The 22286-nt window shown below is 54.5% G+C and overlaps 1 protein-coding gene across 1 annotated transcript in view; it reads left to right on the plus strand.

Moving 5' to 3' along the window:
• LOC127203246 (IgGFc-binding protein-like) overlaps window positions 1-21961 on the plus strand; it is a 38654-nt gene extending 16693 nt beyond the window's left edge. The window contains exons 7-18 of the mRNA XM_051162037.1: window positions 498-1086; window positions 1230-1429; window positions 4836-4977; window positions 7093-7430; window positions 7671-8244; window positions 8535-9151; window positions 9477-10020; window positions 11002-11570; window positions 12439-13012; window positions 14330-14529; window positions 19768-20151; window positions 21686-21961. Of these exons, the coding sequence (XP_051017994.1) occupies window positions 498-1086; window positions 1230-1429; window positions 4836-4977; window positions 7093-7430; window positions 7671-8244; window positions 8535-9151; window positions 9477-10020; window positions 11002-11570; window positions 12439-13012; window positions 14330-14529; window positions 19768-20151; window positions 21686-21961 (5007 nt within the window). The remainder of the gene's footprint in view (window positions 1-497; window positions 1087-1229; window positions 1430-4835; window positions 4978-7092; window positions 7431-7670; window positions 8245-8534; window positions 9152-9476; window positions 10021-11001; window positions 11571-12438; window positions 13013-14329; window positions 14530-19767; window positions 20152-21685) is intronic.
• The last annotated feature ends 325 nt before the right edge of the window (window positions 21962-22286 follow it).

Raw genomic sequence — 22286 nt, forward strand, 5'->3', positions numbered from 1 at the left:
ACTTTGCACAGATTATGTACGGATTCCCTAGATGACACTCTGGATGCAAGGCACCTGCCCCGCGCCCCCCCCCCCCGAATAGGCAGGAAGGAGAAACACTGATGAGTCTCCTGCCCAAGAGCACAGAGGGGCCATGCCATGATACTCTTTCCGTGGTCTCTGTCCCACTCCACTGCCTCACAGGACACTTCTCCTTGTTGGATTCAGGGTCCATTCTGACCCACGGGGTTTCCATGTCAAGACTGTCATTTTTAACTCCACAACCAAAGACCCCCCTCTTCCAAACATTGCGAGGTCCCGGCTTGTATGCTGACTGCACTGTTACGATGATACATGTTTTACGGAGATAGAAACTAGGGGGCCGGTTCCAGAAAGATGGAGGGAGGTCACTCAGGATTTCAGTGTCACACAGGGGCATCGCTGAACGGACCAGGGATACTTAGTGATGGGGTGCCTCAAAGTGTGCCCTCTGGAGCTTAGCATTTCCTGCCCCTCAGGTGAACGGTGTAAGCGTGAAGATGCCTGTGGTGCTGGATGGGGGCAGTGTTCAGGCCTTCCAGCATGGCACAGATGTGGTGATCACTACCAGCTTCGGCCTGCACGTGTCCTACGATCTCAAATACAACGTGCGTGTCACCATCCCCCGCAACTACTATAAACACATGTGTGGCCTGTGTGGAGACTACAATGGTGACCCCAAAAATGACTTCCGGAAGTATGACGGCTCACAGGCAGCCAGTCCCAAGGACTTGGGTGACTCCTGGGAGATTGCTCTACCGGGGGGTTCTTCCTGCACGCCCTGGCCCGCGTGCAAACCAGGCCAGGACTGCAACCCAAAGTGCAGCCCGCCTCTGGAAAATAAGTACCGTGAGAAAGAGTTCTGCGGGCTCCTCGCCGACCCCACGGGGCCCCTGGCTGACTGCCACAAGCTGTTAGAGCCCCAGGATCCCTTGCAAGACTGCGTCTTTGACCTCTGCCTGGGCGGCGGGAACCTGAGTGTTCTCTGCGACAGTATCCAAGCCTACGTGAGCGCCTGCCATGAGGTTGGAGGACGTGTCAAGCCATGGAGAACCAAAACCTTCTGTCGTGAGTGATGGGACACAGCGGGGAAGGAGGGAGAGTTCGCGAGGGGGAGCGTGGGGGTGTGTGGGGGGGGGGCGACTCGGGGAAGAGGAATAGAATCCCAACCCTTACCCTGGAAGTCCTCATTGGTCCTCCCTTCCTTGCAGCAATGCAGTGCCCCCCTAACAGTCACTACAAGCTCTGCGCGGATACCTGCTCCTTGGGCTGTTCAACCATCACCACTCCGTTAAAGTGCCTGAACACGTGTGCCGAGGGCTGTGAGTGTGACTCTGCTTTCCTGCAGAGCATCACAGCCTGTGTGCCCATGGAGAAATGTGGCTGCTACTACAGCGGGGTCTACTATGAGGTAGGGACCTAGCCTTCTCTACAGAGCCTGGGACTCCCTCCTGAACCGACCCCCCCCCCCCCCCCCTCCCCCCCCCCCCCCCCCCTCCCCCTCCCCCACCCCATCTTCCCCTCCCCTTCCCTCCAACCTCCCTCCCCCTCCCCCTCCAGCCCCCTCCCCCCCCCCCTCCCCCACCCCATCTTCCCCTCCCCCTCCCCTTCCCTCCAACCTCCCTCCCCTCCCCCTCCCCCTCCAGCCCCCCTCCCCCCTCCCCCTCCCCCACCCCATCTTCCCCTCCCCCTCCCCTTCCCTCCAACCTCCCTCCCCTCCCCCTCCAACCCCCCTCCCCCAACCCCCCCAATCTCCCCCCCCCAGTGCTCACTACCGCACTAGTCATCCCATTGTTCCAAATATCTCCCTGCCCACATCTGTCCCCTCTCCTTACCCTGACTTGGTACACCTTGTCCTCATCCATCCCGTCCTTAACTTTGCTCTCCTTTTCCAAATGTCACCACGGGTAGTGATGTTTTAAACTCTTCTCCCTGGCTCCCGAAGTCAAGACTTGCCTCTGTGAACCATGTCTGGGGGCAAAGACAGCTGCCAGTCGCCTAACTAGAGCCCTTCAGCTGACCTGAGATAAAGGTCATGTGTAAGAAAGGAAGGGCTTCCGTGTGCTGATCCTGGGAGCTTCGTTTTATGTGCGTTGGTGTTTCACCCGCGCGTCTAGCTGTGCCAAGGTGTCAGATGCCCTGGAACGGGAGTTACAGACAGTTGTGAGCCACCCTGTGGGTGCTAGGAATGGCACCCAGGCCTTCTGGAAGAACAACCAGTGCTCTTAACCACGGAGCCATCGTCTCTCCAGCCCCAATCCTGGGTGCCTTGTATCCATGGGTGTTGGATAAGTGGCAACAGACTCTGACGTCACGGCTCTGGTTCAGGCTCCGGTGATGAGACCCTTAGCTTTGGAAGTGTCACAGTTCTTACAAAGGCCTAAGAGGCCGAGGATTCCTTAGCGCTTGACAGCGGTATGTGAGTCTCGTGAATTTCAAGCTCTGTGGAGCTCTTCCTGTTTCCCTTCTGGCTCTTTACAGCCCCCTGTTGCCCCTTGACCTCATCTCTTCATCCTTCTCCCACCCGCTCGGTCCTACCCCTGCTGCTCCCTTCCATGCCTCAGTTGTCAAGTAGCCAGCCACTCTGCCTGCTACTTCCGCTGTCCAGCCTGCCACCAGCTGGAATGGCCTCTTCTTCAGGCAATCAAGCTTTGCAGCTTTTACACCTTGGCTCGCTGACTGCTCAGCCGCAGCCATTGCTCCTTCACAGTCTCTGGCGCCGCTGCGTGCTGCGGTCTGTCCTGTTGCTGTCTTCCCTTGCTATCATAAGACCTATCATTAGGCCTGTCATAACACCACAGGAGGTGGCACGGGGGACTGTTTCCCAACTGATTGTGCTCACATCTTCTGAGCAGGGGTATTTGCACCAATCACAGCTTTGCTGCTTTGACAACTGCACCTCCAGGGGCCAGAACTGCCATCCGTGATCTTTTCTACAAATCCATGGTGTGCTCAAAACCACAGGGGCTGACCCAAGCTTAATATGGCTGGTTCATGTGAGTGACAGTCCTTTTGCTCAAGGCGGCAAAAAGAGTTCATTAGCTGCCAAATAGGGAATCGAGTTGCCCGATCTTCCGAACTCTTCTTTTGACTACAAGAAAGTGAACACCAGAAAATGTACTTATAGTAAGAAAGCAAAGAATTTAGCTTGCCAAAATGATAATAATAGGTTTCAAGATTGATTCTTAGGTGTGAGTGCTCATGGATGTCTGTGCACCGTGTGTGTTCCCAGTGGGTGTCATAAGGAGGCTGGGAGAGGGCATCGGATCCTTTAGGACCGGAGCTCCAGATGCTTGTGAGCCACCAGGGGAGTGCTGAGAATCAAACCCGGGTCCCGCGGAAGAGCAGCCAGAGCTCCTAACCACTGAGCCATCGCTCCGGCCCAATTTATGACACCTGGATAGTGACCCAAGGAGAGATGTGCCCCCTTTACTGTCCCATGACCACAAAGAGGAGACCTTGTCTGTTCTAGAGGCTGCTCGTCCACTCCCCCACACAGACACGGAGCTCTACCTCTGTGTGTGTGGTGTGGTGTGTGTGTGTGTTTGTGTGTGTCTGTCTGTCTGTGTGCTGAAACTCTGCCTTCTTTATAGAACTGAGAATATTTGGAGGGCAGTCTCCTCCCTGCAGTTCTGCTCTGCATAGACAATAGTAATGAAGACATCTGTGTGGGTGGCACTGACCACGGGCCTGTCTGATCCCCACACAGGGAGACTCTTTAAAGATTTATTTTATTTATTAAGTATACAGTATTATCTGCTTGTAGACCAGATGAGGGCATCAGGTCACGTTATAGATGGCTGTGAGCCACCATGTGGTTGCTGGGAATTGAACTCAGGACCTTTGGAAGAGCAGGCGGTGCTCTTAACCACTGAGCCATCTCTCCAGCCAAATGTGGGGTGTTAAGAGAGAAACAAAACAGAGCACCGCACACCTGCTCGCCGCGCACGTAGCTTTAACGATAATTACCTTTCCCCGAGTCTTGTTTCACCTTTTCCACTTTTACTGAGCAGCCTGGGTTATTGGGATGGTGTCTCTTGACTTTCAGGTGTGCTTTACACATGATGTTAAAAACCGTTCTGTGTTCCTAGCTCTGTCCGACTATTAAGTATCTAGCTACTGTCTACAAATGAGAAAAGTGAGACATAAAGAAATCAAGTCATGCCGGGGCGGTGGTGGCGCACGCCTTTAATCCCAGCACTCGGGAGGCAGAGGCAGGCGGATCGCTGTGAGTTCGAGGCCAGCCTGGTCTACAAAGAGAGTCCAGGACAGCCAAGGCTACACAGAGACCCTGTCTCAAAAAATAAAAGAAACAAACAAAAAGAAATTAAGTCATGTTGTCTGGAGTTTGGAAGGAGCCTGCACCAGAACCCCCGCCCCGTCTTTCCTGATGGTCTTGGTATGTGGCCTTAAGGGACTCACTGTGTATTCCAGACTGGCCTCAAAGGCACAGCAATCCTTTTGACTCATCTTCCTTCCTGAGAGGATAATAACACACACCACTACGTGGATCGCTGTGACTGCAAGGCCGGCCTGGTCTACAAAGCGAGTCAAGGATAGCCAAGGCTAACACCCTGTCTTGAAAAACAAAAACAAACAAACAAACAAAAAGAATGAATGAATGAATGGGTAAATGAATGAATGAATGACTTAGGCCTCAAAGCCATGCTGTATCCCCGTTTCACTGGCAATGGGCCACACTGCTGAGAGCTGCCACTTTATATATGCCAATTTTCTCTGTGCATGGGTCCCTGGGGACACTAAAGTTGCCACCCACCCACCTCTGGTTAGTGACAGCATGCTCTCTGTCCCCACAGCCAGAGGACTCAGTTCTCATTGAAAGTTGCCAGCAATATTGTGTGTGCCGTTCAGGCAAAGGCATGGTGTGCCATAATCACAGCTGCAAGTCTGGACAGCGGTGCGAGTCCTTAGAAGGCGTCCTGACCTGCGTCACCAAAGGTGATGGGCAGTGTGGCTGGGCTGGTGTCGGGTGTGTGTATAGGGGGGACAGGAGCTGGGAGCTGAGGGTGGTGTGACTTCATGGTGAGAGGTGAAGAGGTCTGTGGGTTGAGGGGTCAGACCTTAGGCTGGGATCCCAGGCGCCGAGGGCAGAGGTCGTCCAACCTTGGTGTCGAGGAACCCTAAGGGACCCCCGGGTTGCAGGAACCTAGGGGTGAGATTTTGATGGTGGATGTCAAAGGCCCTTGGAGTACTGCAGGACTGGATGCACTTTTTTCTCAAGGGCCCTGTGGTGAACACTTCAGCTTGCAGGCCACATGACCTGGAGCATAACTTCTCACTGCAACACAGATACAAGGACAAGCAGCAGCAGGTTCTAGGATTTGTTGGCCACTGGCGCCTTGGATTAGGCGTGGGGCTTTGGACACCGATGTCAAGGGCCCAAGAATCACTGGGAAATCAGAGCTCTGAGTTTCTTAGGCAGTGGCTCCCAGGGTAAAGGCAACAATCAAGGAAGAGCCTTGACTATGGGGTCTCCTTTAAGCAGAGGGTCATGATTTTAGAGGTGCATGCATCAGAAAATTCCTCCCCCCGCCCCCGTTAAAAGTTGAAGACAGAATCTTTTTGGTTTGTTTGTTTGTTTGTTGTTGTTGTTTTGTTTTGTTTGAGACAGGGTTTCTCTGTGTAGCCCTGGCTGTCCTGGACTCGCTTTGTAGACCAGGCTGGCCTCGAACTCATAGAGATCCACCTGCCTCTGCCTCTCCATGTTCTGGGATTACAGGTGTGAGCCACCGCTCCCACCCCCCCCCCCTTGGGGACAGAATCTTAAGCTCACGCCACCTTCTCAGGAAGGCAACCCTCCCCTACGAGTGAGTAAAGAGTGAGAACTCCAGATATGAGGGCCGGGAGGGGACACTTGGAGATGATGAAGACAACCTCAGAGTCGCTGAGATAGGGGCTACATGGATCGGGGTTACACCAGGAGAAAGATGGCTTAACGTGGCTAGTGAGAGTTACATGTTTGGGGATGTGCCTCAGTCCTTACCCAGCATGTGCAGTGCCCTGGGGTCCGCCCCCAGCACCAGCACTGACTGCTGCGCGGAAGAGACCCACAAGGGACACACAAGCAACTGAGGACACGTTGAGTGGCTCCTTCAGGCCTTCCTTCACCACACAGGAAGGCCGGGCCCGGAAATAAGGAAGTGCCACCCTCTAAGGCTGCCTCAGACCTCACTGGAAAAGGCACCATTGCAGCCACCTCTGGGTGGCAGAGGAGCCAGCAGGTTGGGATGGCAGGAGTGACACTCCCACTGAAATGCTGATGAAACTCAGCTGGAAGCTGGGGTGTCTAGGTGACTAGCTAGAGAGCCAGTGTCCCTCCTGTGCAGAGGCTGCTGGAAGAGCAGAGCAGGCCTGTGGGGGCGGTGGGAGCTCCCTTCTGCAGACTCTATGGCGCCGTTTTCTGCTGGCAAAGTTTTCAGGCTAATTTCAAACAGGAAACAAGACAGAGAAGCAAGTTTGAAGGCTGCCACGCCAAGACACAGTGTGTGTGTGTGCCCCTTAACTGGAGACATAGGTACAGTGACACTGGCATGGAGCCTTGGGCATGGGAGCTCTCTAAGACAGCCCTAAGTAATGAGAGACCTATGGAAGAGCATGGCACCACCCACAAATGGAGCTAGCCCCTCCGATTTAGAGATTTAGACCGGAGACTGAGTCAAAGCGTGGAACACTGGGGCCCCAGACACAGAAAATCCCAAGCGTGGGATCTTGAGCAGAATACCAGAGACCTATAGTCCAGGAGAAGGTGTGTGACACCCCCCCGCAGCCCAGACCTAAAGTTACATAGTCGTGAGCATCCATGTGGATGCTAGGAGCTAAATCCAGCCCCTCTGCCAGAGCATCACATGTTCCTAGCTGCAGAAGCATCCCTCCACTTTTCCCACAGCAACCGGAGACCTAGGACGTGGGTGCCAACACTGTTACTGAGAACCTGGTCTCCGTCGTGGGCAACGCTCAGAGCCAACGTCCCTGGCACATTCTGGGAGTAGATTCTGGGAACGGCCAAGCTTGGGGTGGGCACACCCTCGAGAACGTGTCTCCCTCTTTCCACAGACCCATGCCAAGGTGTTACCTGTAGGTCACAGGAAACGTGCACAGAGAAAGGTGGCAAAGGTGTGTGCATACCCAACTACGACTCCAAGTGTTGGGTTTGGGGAGACCCTCACTACTACTCCTTCGATGGCTGGAGCACTAACTTCCACGGGACCTGCAGTTACTTGCTGGCAGGGAGTAACTGTCCTGGGGCCACCGATGAGGGACTGGCCGTCTTCACTGTTGTCACCAAGCACGAGAGCCAGGGAAACCCTGCTGTGTCCAACGTGAAGAGGGTCACCGTAGCTACCTACAATACCACCATTGCCATCCGCAAGAAAGAGATCGGCAGAGTCCAGGTACGGTCAGTAGGACGGTCCCACCCACACCCGAAAGACGGCCAGGCTTAGGACCTCAATCAACCAAGAGATCTAAAGTAAATCCCAGTTTCAGCTCTTGGACCCGAAAGCTTGTTTCAGTTGGCCCTATGACAGCCACAGGGAGCCCTTGGCAGGGGGAGGGAGAGCCCCAGGACAGCAGAGGCTGCAGCTCCATGCCCACTGCTCCCTTGACCCCTGTTGGTCTCTCTGTCTCCCCAGGTGAATGGAGTTCTGATGGCCTTGCCTGTCCACTTGGCTGGTGGGCGGATTTCAGTGGTTCATGGAGGCTCAAGGGCCGTGCTGGTGACTGACTTCGGCCTTCAGGTCACCTATGACTGGAACTGGAGGGTACAGGTCACACTGCCCAGTAGCTACTATGGTGCAGTGTGTGGGCTCTGTGGAAACATGGACATGAACCCCCAAAATGACCAAGTTTTCCCTAACGGCACAGTGGCACCCTCGATACCCACCTGGGGCGGCAGCTGGCAAGTTCCAGGGTGGGACCCTCTCTGCTGGAACGAATGTCACGGGTCCTGTCCAATGTGCCCAGAGGACCGAGTGGAGGAGTATGAGGGTCCTGGCTTCTGTGGACCTCTTGCCCCTGACTCAGTGGGCCCCTTTGCCAGCTGCCATAGCCACGTGCCTCCTGAAAGCTTCTTCAAGGGCTGCGTGCTGGACCTCTGCCTGGGTGGTCAAGTCAAAGACATCCTATGCCAAGCACTGAATGCCTACGCCGAGGCCTGCCAGGCTGCTGGCATCAAAATCAAGAAATGGAGAGCCCAGGCTGGCTGTGGTGAGTGGTGTGGAGCCGGGCAAGGGGTGGGCACAAAACACTGTCTCAGCAGGGCTGGGCTGGCTTAACTCCCACCCTTTGGGGTCTTCCATCTGGCTCCTGTTGGTCTCTGTCTCCTGGCTGTGTCTGTCCGTGCCTGGAGCTCATCACCTCCCTGCCCGCCTCTCACTCCATCTCCTCTACTTTGTCTCTGTGTCCCTCTCTGACTGTGTCACTGGAGTTGGGAGTCTCAGTGTCCCCCCCTCCACTCCAACACCACGGCGTCTCTCCCTCCCTTCATCTCCCCACAGAGATCTCCTGCCCTGACAACAGCCACTATGAGCTCTGTGGCCCACCCTGCCCAGCCAGCTGCCCACCCCCAGCACGCCACACAACCCCACCTGTGTGTGACGGGCCCTGTGTGGAGGGATGCCAGTGTGACCAGGGCTTCGTCTTGAGCGCCGAGCAGTGTGTTCCCTTGGACGGCGGCTGTGGCTGCTGGGTCAATGGCACATACCACGAAGCAGGCACTGAGTTTTGGACTGATGCCACCTGCTCTGAGAGGTGTCGCTGTGGACCTGGAGGTGACTCCTTAGTCTGCAAGTCTGCCAGCTGTGGGCTGGGTGAGGAGTGTGCCTTGTTGCCCTCTGGCCAGCTAGGCTGCCAACCTACAAGCACAGCTGAGTGCCAAGCCTGGGGTGATCCCCATTATGTCACCCTCGATGGTCACCGGTTTGACTTCCAAGGCACCTGCGAGTACCTCCTGAGCGCACCCTGCCATGCACCACCCTCGGGGACTGAATACTTCAATGTCACTGTGGTTAATGAGCACAGGGGCAGCCAGGCTGTCAGCTACACCCGCAGTGTGACTCTGCATATCTATGGCCTCAGACTGACCCTCAGTGCCCAGTGGCCACGGAAGCTACAGGTGAGTGGGCTGTGGGCCACACAGAAGCCATCCCAGCCTCTGCTGTGCAGGAGAGAATGAGGTGACCATTGCCCGGAGCGCCTTTCCCAGCTTGGCAGGAGCAGAAGCTGGTTCAGCGCCCAGCCTGTGGCAGCAGGAAGGCTGCAAGCCGCTGGCTGTCAGAAAATGCCTGCTTCAGGGCAGCATATTAACCAATGTCACTAGTCAGTTTACTATTATTACACCCAGCCTTCGTATGCTTAACACCACTGACACTGAAAGTTGTAGGCGGGATTGGAACCCGCATAGACACCACTCAACGCATTCCCCTTTCCTGCACCCACAGGTGGACGGAGAGATGGTGATGCTGCCTTTTCAGCTGGACTCACTGTTGCTCATCCATCTGAGCGGCACAGCAGTGGTGGTACACACCACCTCGGGGATCGCCCTGCTTTTTGATGGAAACAGTTTCCTGCGCCTGCACGTGCCTGCAGCCTATGCAGGCGCCCTCTGTGGCCTGTGCGGAAACTACAACAAAGATCCCAGCGACGACCTCACAGCAGTGGGTGGCAAACCTGAGGGCTGGCAGGTGGGAGGAACACCAGGCTGTGATCAGTGCCAGCCTGGGCCCTGCCCACATTCCTGCACACCTGAGCAACAGGAGCCCTTCCGTGGCCTTGACACCTGCGGCATAATCTCGGACCCCAAAAGCCCGCTAGCACCCTGCCACAGCCTTGTGCCACCCACACAGTACTTTGAGGCTTGCTTGCTGGATGCCTGTCAGGTTCAGGGCCATCCAAGTGGCCTCTGTCCTGCTGTGGCCACCTATGTGGCAGCTTGTCAGGCTGCCGGGGCCCAACTTGAAGAGTGGAGGAAGCCAGACTTCTGTCGTGAGTACCGACCTGTGCAGCTCCACACAGACAGGGTCTCCCCCAACGCATTTCAGGGGCTCTAAGACAAGAGCCCTGTTGCTTCAGTGAAATCTCAAGGTCCATCCCCACCGCCTCCTGTCAGAGACATGCCCTGGCACTAATACTGAAAAACACCAGTGGGGTAGGGGGAACCCAGGTGCACACCCGAAGTCAGAAACCCTGGGTGCAGCCCACTCTGGAGGTTCATGTTCCTGGTAGACTTGGATATGACCCAGTGACAGTTACTCAGCAAGGAACCCCTGTGAGAGGCCAAGCGAGTGCCACCTGGTCACAAGCCCACACTGGATAGAGCTAGGCATACAGGAGTGGTCGGATAGCCCAGTGGTATCTGGGGAGGCCTTACACCACCTGCCACATGCTGTCCAGACATCAGACATGCTTGGCTGCAATCAGGACCTGTTCCCGGCAGATCCAAGTGGACTGAGTCAGGAGGTTGTGGGGTAGCTCTTTCAGGCAGATCTGTTGAATCAGGCCTACCCCATCAGTGTCAGCCAATCTCTCTCTCTCTCTCTCTCTCTCACACACACACACACACACACACACACACACTAGCATCCTGTAACAGAGCATGTCTGAAAGAGCAGCGGGTGCTCCAGCCATCCTGGCACTGTCTTCAGTCAGGCTCACTGGTCTCCCACACACATGGGTCTCTAGTCACACTCACACCATGCAGCCTAGACCGTTCTGGGCAGTTGCATGTGGTCATATCCCCCAGACAGTCACTTGCTTTAGGAGTACTTGTCAGGGTGACAACCCTTCTCAGGAGACCTGGTCATGCCCCACACGTGGAATCACATATCACTGCTCCGGTCACATGTTCTAGGTCAAGTTCCAGGCCAAGCCCGAGGCACCAGGTAGCCTCAGTCAGTCTCTCCCACCCACGCTCCCGTCCTGATCCCGCCATTGCCTCTTGCCCGACTCTTCCTTGTCTCTCCACAGCGTTTCAGTGCCCTGCCAACAGTCACTACCAGCTCTGTGGTGACTCCTGCCCTGTGAGCTGCCCGACCCTCTCAGCCCCCAAGGGCTGTGAATCCACCTGCCGTGAGGGCTGTGTCTGTGATCCTGGCTTCGTGCTGAGTGGTGACACCTGTGTGCCCGTGGGCCAGTGCGGCTGCCTCTACGAAGGACGCTACCACCTGCTAGGTGCCACCTTCTACTCAAGCTCCGAGTGTGAGTGGCTCTGTGAGTGCGGGCCAGGCGGTGATGTGAACTGCCAGATGGAGACCTGTGGGGTCTATGAGGAGTGCCGGATAGAGGAGGGCATCTGGGGCTGCCGTCCCAAAAGTTCTAAGTTTATGTTGGTCCTCGGGGGTACCCATCATGCCACCCTTGACGGACTGGTGTATGACCTTCACGGTTCCTGCTCTTACATCTTGGCCCAAGTTTGTCACCCAAAACCTGGTGATGAGGAGTTTTCCATTGTCCTTGAGAAGAACTTGGCTGGTGATCTCCAGCGGGTGGTGGTGACTGTGGCGGGCCAGGTTGTGGTCCTGGCTCAAGGACCACAGGTGAGTGGATACAACCCTGGCCTTGGTTCTGGTAAGGGCACAGGCCCCCATAATGGGGGTCATTGGAAGACATCTCCACTGTACTTTAGAAGGGCTTTGGGGACGTTGGCAAGCTTGACAGCCGTAAGAGCACCACAGAGCCTGGCTGCCTGTGAGGCAAAAGGTGCCACCCTGAAACCTATTGGAGGCATGGCCCTATCGCTGCTCTGGGAGATTAAATTGGCCTCACTCCCCTCTAACTAAAAAGCACTTTATTTAGCTCTGCCAGGAAGGCCTAAGGGGTGTCAGTGGTTGTTTTAAAACTGTGTTGCGGTTTCTCTCTTAACCTGGCTAGCACCCACATACGTAATCGAGGCTGGACTATTATATTTACTTAACAAGCTTTATGGCACAAGAACTGAGCAGTGTTAATCGATTTTTAACCCTTTGAGATAATCTGGCTTCCTCTGCTGTGAATCCCTGACACTTGCTTCAGTGGCGTTCTGTGCCCCAGCTGCTCTTTCCTGATGTCCCCTGGACCTCTCCTCCTGCCTGAACCCCCACTTCCTTCTCTCTCTTCCCTCTCTCTTCCCTTGGCTGTCAGGAAGTCCAGCCTTATTCTCTCCCTCGCTCACTCATTGGCTGTCAAGCCTCTTTATTAATATATCGGGGAACAGTTGGGGTACGCACTCAGGAGGTTCTAAGAGAAAGGATCGCAACCAGATTTGTGGTTGGGAAGACAGAGAAATCAGTATTTGAATCTTTACATCGTGCACAACAAATAGCATTATACCTACAAAGAGAGCTACAGCTCCTTGCCTGAACTATGAGGGCCTTCCTCAAACTGCTATGTCCTCTGACCCTAACTTGGTTGCCCTTTTCTATGCAGGTGACCGTGGATGGTGAAGCTGTGACGCTACCCGTCAGCGCAGGCTCCATATACATAACTGTTGAAAGCCGAAACATGTTTCTACAGACAAAAAGGGGGCTGGAACTTCTCTTTGACGGTGACGACCACGTCCTCATGTCCATCCCTAGTCCTTTCCACGGGCGTCTCTGTGGCCTCTGTGGGAACTTCAACGGAAACCAGAGCGATGACTTTGTGCTGCCCAGTGGAGCGGCAGCCCCCAGCGTGGAGGCCTTCGGAGCTGCCTGGCGAGCTCCCGGCTCCTCCCTGGGCTGTGGTGAAGGCTGTGGGCCCCAGGGCTGCCCTGTGTGCTTGGCAGAGGAGACACAGAAATATGAGAGGAATGAAGCCTGCGGGATGATCCGGGACCCCCAAGGCCCCTTTGCAGCCTGCCACAAGGTCTTCTGTCCCTCAGAATATTTCCACCAATGCGTGTATGACATGTGTGCCCACAAGGGCCGGAAAGCCTATCTCTGCCGGAGCCTGGCAGCCTATACTGCAGCCTGTCAGGCAGCTGGTGCCACAGTGAAGCCCTGGAGAACAGACAGCTTCTGCCGTGAGTGTCTGTGGGCCCCCGTGCGCCACCCCGCCACCCCCTCACCCCACCCCACACCCCTGCCAAGCCCCCCTTCCCTGTCTGCTGCTCAGGGGAAGTCCCTGCCTATGACAGGGCTTCCTCTAGCTCTGCCCCAGCATCCTCTATGGCTCTCCTTCTGGCTCTGGGGTCTCGGATTCCAATCAAGAGTCCACTCTCCCCAGCTGGCACATCTGCCTCTTCCCAGTGCGGTCCCCGGCTCTTTCCGCAATGGTCTGAAAGGGAGGCGGATGGAATGAGAGCCCACAGGAGTCGTGAGTCTGTGGCTCACTGGCCCCTCCCATCACTGACCCCTCTGTATCTTCTCGCACGCTCAGTACAAGGCCACACAGGAAGTAGACCCCCAATCCAGGACCACACCCCTCCTTCCGGTCCACGGGGCAGGAACAGGTCCCCTCGGATGGCCCCCATGCTAAAGCGATGGTCCCCGGTGTAGCAGTGAAAAGCCATCTGTCCTTCAGTCCTCTAGGCGGGACGTAGACCCAAGGGCATTGAGACAGTCCCTCGGGTTGACTGTGCACCAAGTCTCCAGCTGGAACAGCAGGCTAGCCCCACGCGTCCTGTGCGCTCTGGGCCCGTCTCCCGGTGGTCTTTACATTCTCTGCACCTGCTGTGTTTCCAATTTGAAATCAAACCTCACCCCAAACTTGATCCTTTTCTTCTTGCCACGGGGACTCTCGGATGATAGGCACACCAGCGTGCAATGCTTAGTCAGAGCCCCGAGCCTTATGTTTGGTATCATCCTAGAGAGTTCACATATTCTGGCCCTTCCCTTGCCCCATCCTCAAGCCCAACTCCCATCTCACCCAGATACTGTCCTCCCCCCCATCCCCACTTAGGGCTGTCAGAGCACCATCACCCCCATTTCATCTGAACCTTCTGCCTGAGCCTCCCACTTCCATCTCGTGCCCCACTTCTCCACCCCATGCCCACTCTCTTCCTGGGCTTCCCCATGCTATCCACACCCTCGTCCTGTACTTCTCAACTGCACCCCTGTCTTATGGCTAAGCCTCCAAAATCTAAGCCCAGACTTCTCCCACGCTGCTGTCCTTCCCTGCGTTTCCACTTTCCAGGCCCGACTCCCTGTCTCAGATTTCTCACCATCACAGACCCCGCCCCCCCCTCCCCCCATCGCCACGGTCTCCCAGTGCAGCGTGCCAGGCTGCAGGGCTCTGTCAACCTGGGTGTGAGCTTTGTACGACAGGGTTGAGGACTGCCTGCGGCATTTGCATCCCCGGCAGCATCCTGAACAGGGCTTCATCGATCCTCTCTCCACAGCTCTCCAGTGTCCTGCCCACAGCCACTACTCTGTCTGCACACGGTCCTGCCAGGGCTCCTGTGCCGTGCTCTCTGGCCTCACTGGCTGCACCACTCGCTGCTTTGAAGGATGTGAGTGTGACGATCACTTCCTGCTCTCCCAGGGTGTGTGCATTCCCACACATGACTGCGGCTGCTCCCACAATGGTCAATATATGCCGGTGAGTGGGGGCTCCAAGCGGGCCGTGTGGGTGAAGGGGCTGGAGGGACATTCAGAGCTGCTGTGCCCTGGGTTTCTGTTGGAGGATTGGGACATAGGGGTTGGAGGTGGGGGCATCACCTGCTCCCAGCTGTGGCCACTGTACTAAGTCACCCCAGACTCAGCAGGTCAAAACAAGACAGCTTAGTTACCCACAGTTTGGAGGCCAGGACTCAAAGACCAGGCTCACCACACTAATGTCAAAGGCATGGAAGGGGACACTGTCATGAGAGGATCCTGAGGAGAATCTCGTCCTTGCCCGCCCCTCCCTCTGGCTCTGCCATCACTTCTCTGTGTGACACACATCTCCCCCGCATCGTTCTTTTGTGAGTGCCCATGGGATCCCCCACCCACAGAACCAGGATAAACCCTGCAAACACATGTTGCCACTTAAGCTAGCATGCCTGGTCCCAGGAATTGTGATTTGCTGTCTTTTGGTGTGGGGGCACTCCTCCGCTACCCTCGCGTCTCTGCACCTCTTCATCCTGGCTCCATAGGCACCTGGTACTCAGGACAGGTGGTACCCAGAGAGTGTAAGCCTCATCCTACCATGCATCCCATTCAGCAAAAAGAATAGTTTTATGATAGTGCAGTGGGCGGCTCAGCTACCAATCACTCACCAGTGTGCTTTGGCATTTAGCAGGTAACGTTCTTGCTGATGCTTTTTGAAAGCCGTGTGTGTGTGTGTGTGTGTGTGTGTGTGTGCGCGCGCGCGCACGCGCGCATGTGTGTGTGTGTTTGAAATGTTAGTTTATCTTGTGGTCACAACAACACGAGGGTTACAAATGAAGGCTGGGCAATAGAGACGCCATCCCAAAGTCCCTCATTAGGGAGCAGCCCTCACATGCGCAGGCTGGAAGTGGAGCCACATTTCTGGCGCTTCTGTCAGGTCTCTCTTGCTTCTGGAAGCCTAGGCTAGGTCTGCAGGCTCCTCTGGACTTCCACATCTGCTCTCCAGTTCTGACCTGGTCCCTTGCTCCCCTCATTGCATCCCCACCCCTTCTGTCCCCCCATCTTTCTGTGCCTCCCCATCTCTTCCCTGGCCTCTGCGCTGAGTCGCCCTTTTGCGTTTGTGAAGCTGGCACCCAGAGGAAGGCCCGCGGGGAAATACAAGTGTGGGTGTCCTTGGAATACACGCAGCCCAGTCAGCGCATGAGTCTCGGGGCACACCAATGGATGCTACCCTGAACGCAAAACGGGGGCGGGGAGGGATGACAAGTGTCCTGAGCGTGTGCAGAACTGTCGTCTTGCCCGCCGTGATCAGTGCCACACTGTCTGGGTGTTTAATGCGGCTTTTGCATCCTATTGGGCAAGGTTTGAGCTGCACAGTAGCATGTGGTGGGTTGCATGCAGAAAGTACACCGATGTGTGCAATGGATTTAGCATCCTTCAATCCAGGACCCTCGGGGGCTTCTGGACCAAGGGATGGCTCTGTTGTGATAACTACAGATTTTTTTTTTTCTTGCAAAGTTTTCTAAGTTTTATGTGTTTTTTTCAAACTTTTGCTCTTTTAAATAATCTAAGTTTAGAACAATTGTAAGTGTGTGTGCGTATGTGTGTGCGTGTGCGTGTGTGTGTGCGTGTGCGTGTGTGTGTGTGTGTGTGTGTGTGTGTGTGTGTGTGTGTGTGTGTGTTGTACCCTTTCCTGAGGCTCGTGTACTGATACCCTGCTCACTTTAACCACCTTCTGTTTGGGAGTGTATGTGTGTATGCCTGTTATTTCCTATAAACCATTTTGAGACTTTCTTGCGAACATGGTGGCTCCTTCAAAACCAGGAAGTTCAGTTAATCAATACCAATTTGACCCGGATTTCACCAGCTGTTTCAGCACACACATCTGTAATCATCATCATCCTCCCTGACCCAGGGCCCCACATCTGTAATCATCATCCTCCCTGACCCAGGGCCCCACATCTGTAATCATCATCCTCCCTGACCCAGGGCCCCACATCTGTAATCATCATCATCCTCCCTGACCCAGGGCCCCACATCTGTAATCATCATCCTCCCTGACCCAGGGCCCCACATCTGTAATCATCATCCTCCCTGACCCAGGGCCCCACATCTGTAATCATCATCATCCTCCCCGACCCAGGGCCCCACATCTGTAATCATCATCCTCCCTGACCCCAGGGCCCCACATCTGTAATCATCATCCTCCCTGACCCAGGGCCCCACATCTGTAATCATCATCCTCCCTGACCCAGGGCCCCACATCTGTAATCATCATCATCCTCCCTGACCCAGGGCCCCACATCTGTAATCATCATCCTCCCTGACCCAGGGCCCCACATCTGTAATCATCATCCTCCCTGACCCAGGGCCCCACATCTGTAATCATCATCCTCCCTGACCCAGGGCCCCACATCTGTAATCATCATCCTCCCTGACCCAGGGCCCCACATCTGTAATCATCATCCTCCCTGACCCAGGGCCCCACATCTGTAATCATCATCCTCCCCGACCCAGGGCCCCACATCTGTAATCATCATCCTCCCCGACCCAGGGCCCCACATCTGTAATCATCATCCTCCCTGACCAGGCCCCACATCTGTAATCATCATCCTCCCTGACCCAGGGCCCCCACATCTGGTAATCATCATCATCCTCCCTGACCAGGGCCCACATCTGTAATCATCATCCTCCCTGACCCAGGGCCCCACATCTGTAATCATCATCCTCCCCGACCCAGGGCCCCACATCTGTAATCATCATCCTCCCTGACCAGGGCCCCACATCTGTAATCATCATCCTCCCTGACCCAGGGCCCCACATCTGTAATCAATCATCATCCTCCCTGACCCAGGGCCCCACATCTGTAATCATCATCCTCCCTGACCCAGGGCCCCACATCTGTAATCATCATCCTCCCTGACCCAGGGCCCCACATCTGTAATCATCATCCTCCCTGACCCAGGGCCCCACATCTGTAATCATCATCCTCCCTGACCCAGGGCCCCACATCTGTATCATCATCCTCCCTGACCCAGGGCCCCACATCTGTAATCATCATCCTCCCTGACCCAGGGCCCCACATCTGTAATCATCATCCTCCCTGACCCAGGGCCCCACATCTGTAATCATCATCCTCCCTGACCCAGGGCCCCACATCTGTAATCATCATCATCCTCCCTGACCCAGGGCCCCACATCTGTAATCATCATCCTCCCTGACCCAGGGCCCCACATCTGTAATCATCCTCCTCCCTGACCCAGGGCCCCACATCTGTAATCATCATCCTCCCCGACCCAGGGCCCCACATCTGTAATCATCATCCTCCCTGACCCAGGGCCCCTGAGGAGGCAGGCACTGTTTTCTGTCCATACAGTCTGATGAAATCTCCACGGAGGGTAGGCCTGAGGACTGAGCTCAGGGCAGGATGGTCAGAAAAGAGACACCCAGGTCAGGGAAAGGGCATCTCTAGGGCTATTCATTTCCAGATCTTTCCAGCCCCCACCTTACCTCCCCAAGTAATTTTTAGAAATGTTTTCTAGTAGTAAGTGTCTTCGTATAATTAATAAGTCACTACAAAACGTAATCGATTAAAACAATGACTACTTTTGCGTTTCTAATCCTGTGACTGCAGTTTGGGATGGGGGTCCTACGGTCATCTGAGCTTATTTGTCACCTAACCGGGGTGGGGGGGGACAGACAGGGCCGCTGCTGTAGGACACTAGCCCTTTGTTACTATAAGACAGTACCTGAGGAGGACTGCCTCGTGGGTGAAGGAGGTTTGTGTAACTAACTCACAGCTTTGGAGACTTGGAAGTCCAAAGAGCATGCATGGCACAGGCGCTGGGAGGCTCCCTTGGCTGCATCATGGCATCATGGGAGCATCTGTATGTCTCTGTCAACATGGAGTCTCTCTCCTTAACAAGCCATAGGAGTTCTATTATGGACATGCCCGCCATCCTAGAGAGTCTAGCGATGCAGTCAGCTTCCAAAGGCCACACATGTCCTATTTCTCACTTAAAATCAAGGACTGTAATAAGATATTACCATTTCACCCTCAGTGCTCTGTCCCTCCCCTTCCTTTCTCATTCAGAGTTGTCAAAGAGGATTGAGTCTTTCGTTACTGTGTATACAGTACTCTGCCTGCATGTACACCTGCAGGCCAGAAGAGGGCACCAGATCTCAATATAGATGGTTGTGAGCCACCATGTGGTTGCTGGGAATTGAACTCAGGACCTTTGGACGAGCACACAGTGCTCTTAACCTCTGAGCCATCTCTCCAGCCCCTGATTCTTTCTTTACAAGACTTAGTCATGCATATTGTCTTTTTTTTTTTTTTTTATGCATATTGTCTTTATGGTTTTTTCTCACTGGTTTCTGAGCCTGCATCTGCACAGCCAAATTTCTGGCATACCAACATCAAACAGAAAGAATGTTTGTTTTTGATACCAGGTCTTATTATGTACTCTTCATTGTCCTAGAGCTTTCTATACAGACCAGGCTGGCCTCGAACTCACAGAGATAATCTTGCCTCTGCCTCCTGAGTGCTGGGATTAAAGGTATGTGCCACGACACCCAGCCTCAGTCAATTTCTTTCTAAAATGCCTATGTCTTAATGTTTGTATTCATTTGAAAACAGAATTATTTCCTACTAATAGGCTAAACTGAAGCGTGCCCAGGCCCCTTGTGCTTGGGTCTGCTTGTGGCATGCATTGCCCCTGCTTTCCTTTTGTCGTCAGAGACTCCCTGGCAGCTATAATAATCACATGCCATAGGCTAACAATGCTAGGTTTGCAGGAGCTTCTAGGATCATCCAGGCTCTCCCAGTGTAACCAGAGTCCCTACTTCTAAACTCTATAGAGGGACGAAGTCTCCACTTTCTTCATACCATTAATGCAAAACTAAAGTGCTTGCATGGTTCGGGGTAACAAGTCATAGTCAAGGCAAGGCACTGGCCTGAGCTGGGATCATTGTCTGCATCCTCCGGTGGACTAGCCCAGCCTTGCGCTCCCAGTAACCTGGGCACACTCTGAGACAGAGACAGAGCAGTGATGGGGAGGAATGTCAAGGCCCTTGAGTCAAGACATGAGCTCCGCACAGCCAGGTCACTGCTGTATCTTATTTACAAATCACAGTCTGAAGGCCACTGAGACTCCTGGGTAGAGGACATCCAAGCTGTTTCCTACTGGGAACTTCTGTGGTTCCCCTTTTGTGTGAATGCACACCATCCATCCCTTTCTGTGCGCAGGTGAACTCCTCGCTGATGGCCTCAGACTGCAGCGAGCGTTGCTCTTGCTCCCCAAGCACCGGCCTGACATGCTATGTAGCTAGCTGCCCATCTGGCCACGTCTGTGAGATCCAAGCAGGAGTCCGGGATTGTTGGCCAGCCGATGGTCTCTGCTCCCTGTCTGTGGATGCCATCCTTACTACTTTCGATGGAGCTCACAATACCATCAGCTCCCCTGGTGTCTACGAGCTTTCTTCTCGATGCCCTGGACTCCAGAAGAGCGTGCCCTGGTACCGTGTGGTTGCTGATGTCGAGCCTTGTCATGGCAACAACAAGATCATGAGCGAGGTCCACATCTTCTTCCAGGACGGGATGATAACTGTGATCCCAAGCAAGGGCGTGTGGGTAAGCCTGGGCACAGGGGGCAGGGATGTCCTCTCTGGGCTGTCCTTCTACCTGTCGCTGTGTCCTACATCCCGCCTGCCTGGGGGCCTCTCGGTCTGCTTTCTTCATTCAGATCTCTACATTTTTTTCCTGGATTTGTACCCATCTCTATATGTCAGCCTGGGCCCCTGTCCTTGGCCCAAGCTCTTACATGCAAGTAACAGGATAGCTCTGTTGTTGGTTTTAATCAAGACTCCACTGGCTGGCAGTGACAGGAAACCAATCACGAATGTCCTTAGAGGAAAAGGAATGGACTGGCTCCATATCTGGGAAAGCCAGAGACAGACTATCAGAAGTCTGGACCCAGACACCCCAGCTACATTGTTGGGAGTTTACACTCCTGGGTTTCAAACTTGTCCCTGAAGTCAACTTTTTTTTTTTTTTTTAAGACAATGTATGTGTATCTCTGTATAGTACTGGCTGTCCTGAAACTCACTATATAGATCAGACCGGCCTTGAGTGCACATAGATCCACCTGTCTCTACCCTCTGAATGCTAGAATTGAACAGGGTCCACATGCCTAGGTTCAACTTCATTCTATTTTGTTTGTTTGTTTTTGCTTTTCAAAACAGGGTCTCTCTGTGTAGCCCTGGCTGTCCTGGACTTGCTCTGCAGACCAAGCTGGCTTTGCAAGCTGGCCTCGAACTCACAGAGATCCACCTGCCTTTGCCTCCCGAGTGCTGGGATTAAAGGTGTGCGCCACCACTGACTGACCCTCACCTTCACTCTTAGACTGTTTTCGTTTCATGCAGGGAAGTACTACCCGCCCCATCCCGGCTACCTCAGCAGAAATCCCCGCAACATACTCCCCAGGACTGCATCTTAGTGAGCGAGTTTGGACTGCCTGCCCACTTCTGGTCTTTGGAGTGGAATGCTATCATTAGCCCAGTTGGCATCGCATGAAGCGTTGGCATTCCCCCCCCCCCCCAAGTCAATTTCCAGGTTCCATGATCCCTTCTAAGAGCTCAGTACGTAGCTATACGCATGGCTGAGGATTGTTACAATGAGAGGATATGAAGAAGCAACGCAAAGGGAAAGAGGGGCCAGCCAGGACGCACTAAATCAGTATCACATTCTGAAAGCTGGGACCTGAAGGATGACCCCAGATTCGCTCACTTGCTTACTTACTCATCTGTCTGACCCAAGGAGCTTCCCTCACCCCCTTATTTGGGAATATTATAAAAAAAAAAAACTACTATTTTGTCCTTCCATCCACTGACAATTTACATCCTAAACAAAGATTCTGAAAATACTAGTAAGTCAATTTGGGAGTCATAGTGCAGTGTACAGAAGCAAAGCAGTGAGCTGAGCGTCCACACGGCTCCAGCTGTCTTCTCACCTGTCCGTCCTCCTCTCAACCCTCCTCTCCAGGGCCCATCCCGTCCAGCACCTGCCCCTCCTGCTTGATTGGTCCCTGCATGAGGACTCCAGCCTTGGTGGCCCCTCAGCGGCTCTGCCACTCAAGTCTCACTTGTCATCCCCCTCCCCCCACCAGGTGAACGGTCGCCGCGTGGACCTCCCAGCTAACGTGTTAACATCTGTGTCTGTGAGGAGGCTGCCCGATGGCTCCATGCTTGTCCGCCAGAAGGCCGGGGTCCAGGTGTGGCTTGGACAAGATGGGCACCTGGATGTGATGGTCAGTGACAGCCATGCAGCCATGCTGTGTGGGGCCTGTGGAAACTTTGATGGGGACCAGGCTAATGATATGCATAAATCTCACAAGAAGATTCCGATGGAGAAGTGGAGGGCGCAGGACTTCTCCCCATGGTGAGGACGGAGGGCAGAAGCCAGGCCTCTGGGAGCGAGGCAAGGAGGGAGTGCGGGTGGGTAGCTGCTTAGTGTGCAGGATGAAGGGCTAAGCATCCGTCTCTTGCAGTTCTAAGTCACCGCTGGCAATGAAGACTTCAAGACCTGCTCCCTCCCAGAAGTTACAGTGACTGACGGATGCCCCGTGTGTCCCTTCCCTGTCCCTCCCCTCTGCTGAGCCACTGAGGCCCAGTCTGAAAGCATTGAGTAAATATATAGACCCATGTTGCACGCCAGTGTGTCTGCCTCCTGTTGTCTCCCCCGGTTCTCTCCCCACTGTGGGATTCGTG

This window comes from Acomys russatus, chromosome 19 (assembly GCF_903995435.1).
Source record: "Acomys russatus chromosome 19, mAcoRus1.1, whole genome shotgun sequence".
NCBI classification, from domain to species: domain Eukaryota; kingdom Metazoa; phylum Chordata; class Mammalia; order Rodentia; family Muridae; genus Acomys; species Acomys russatus.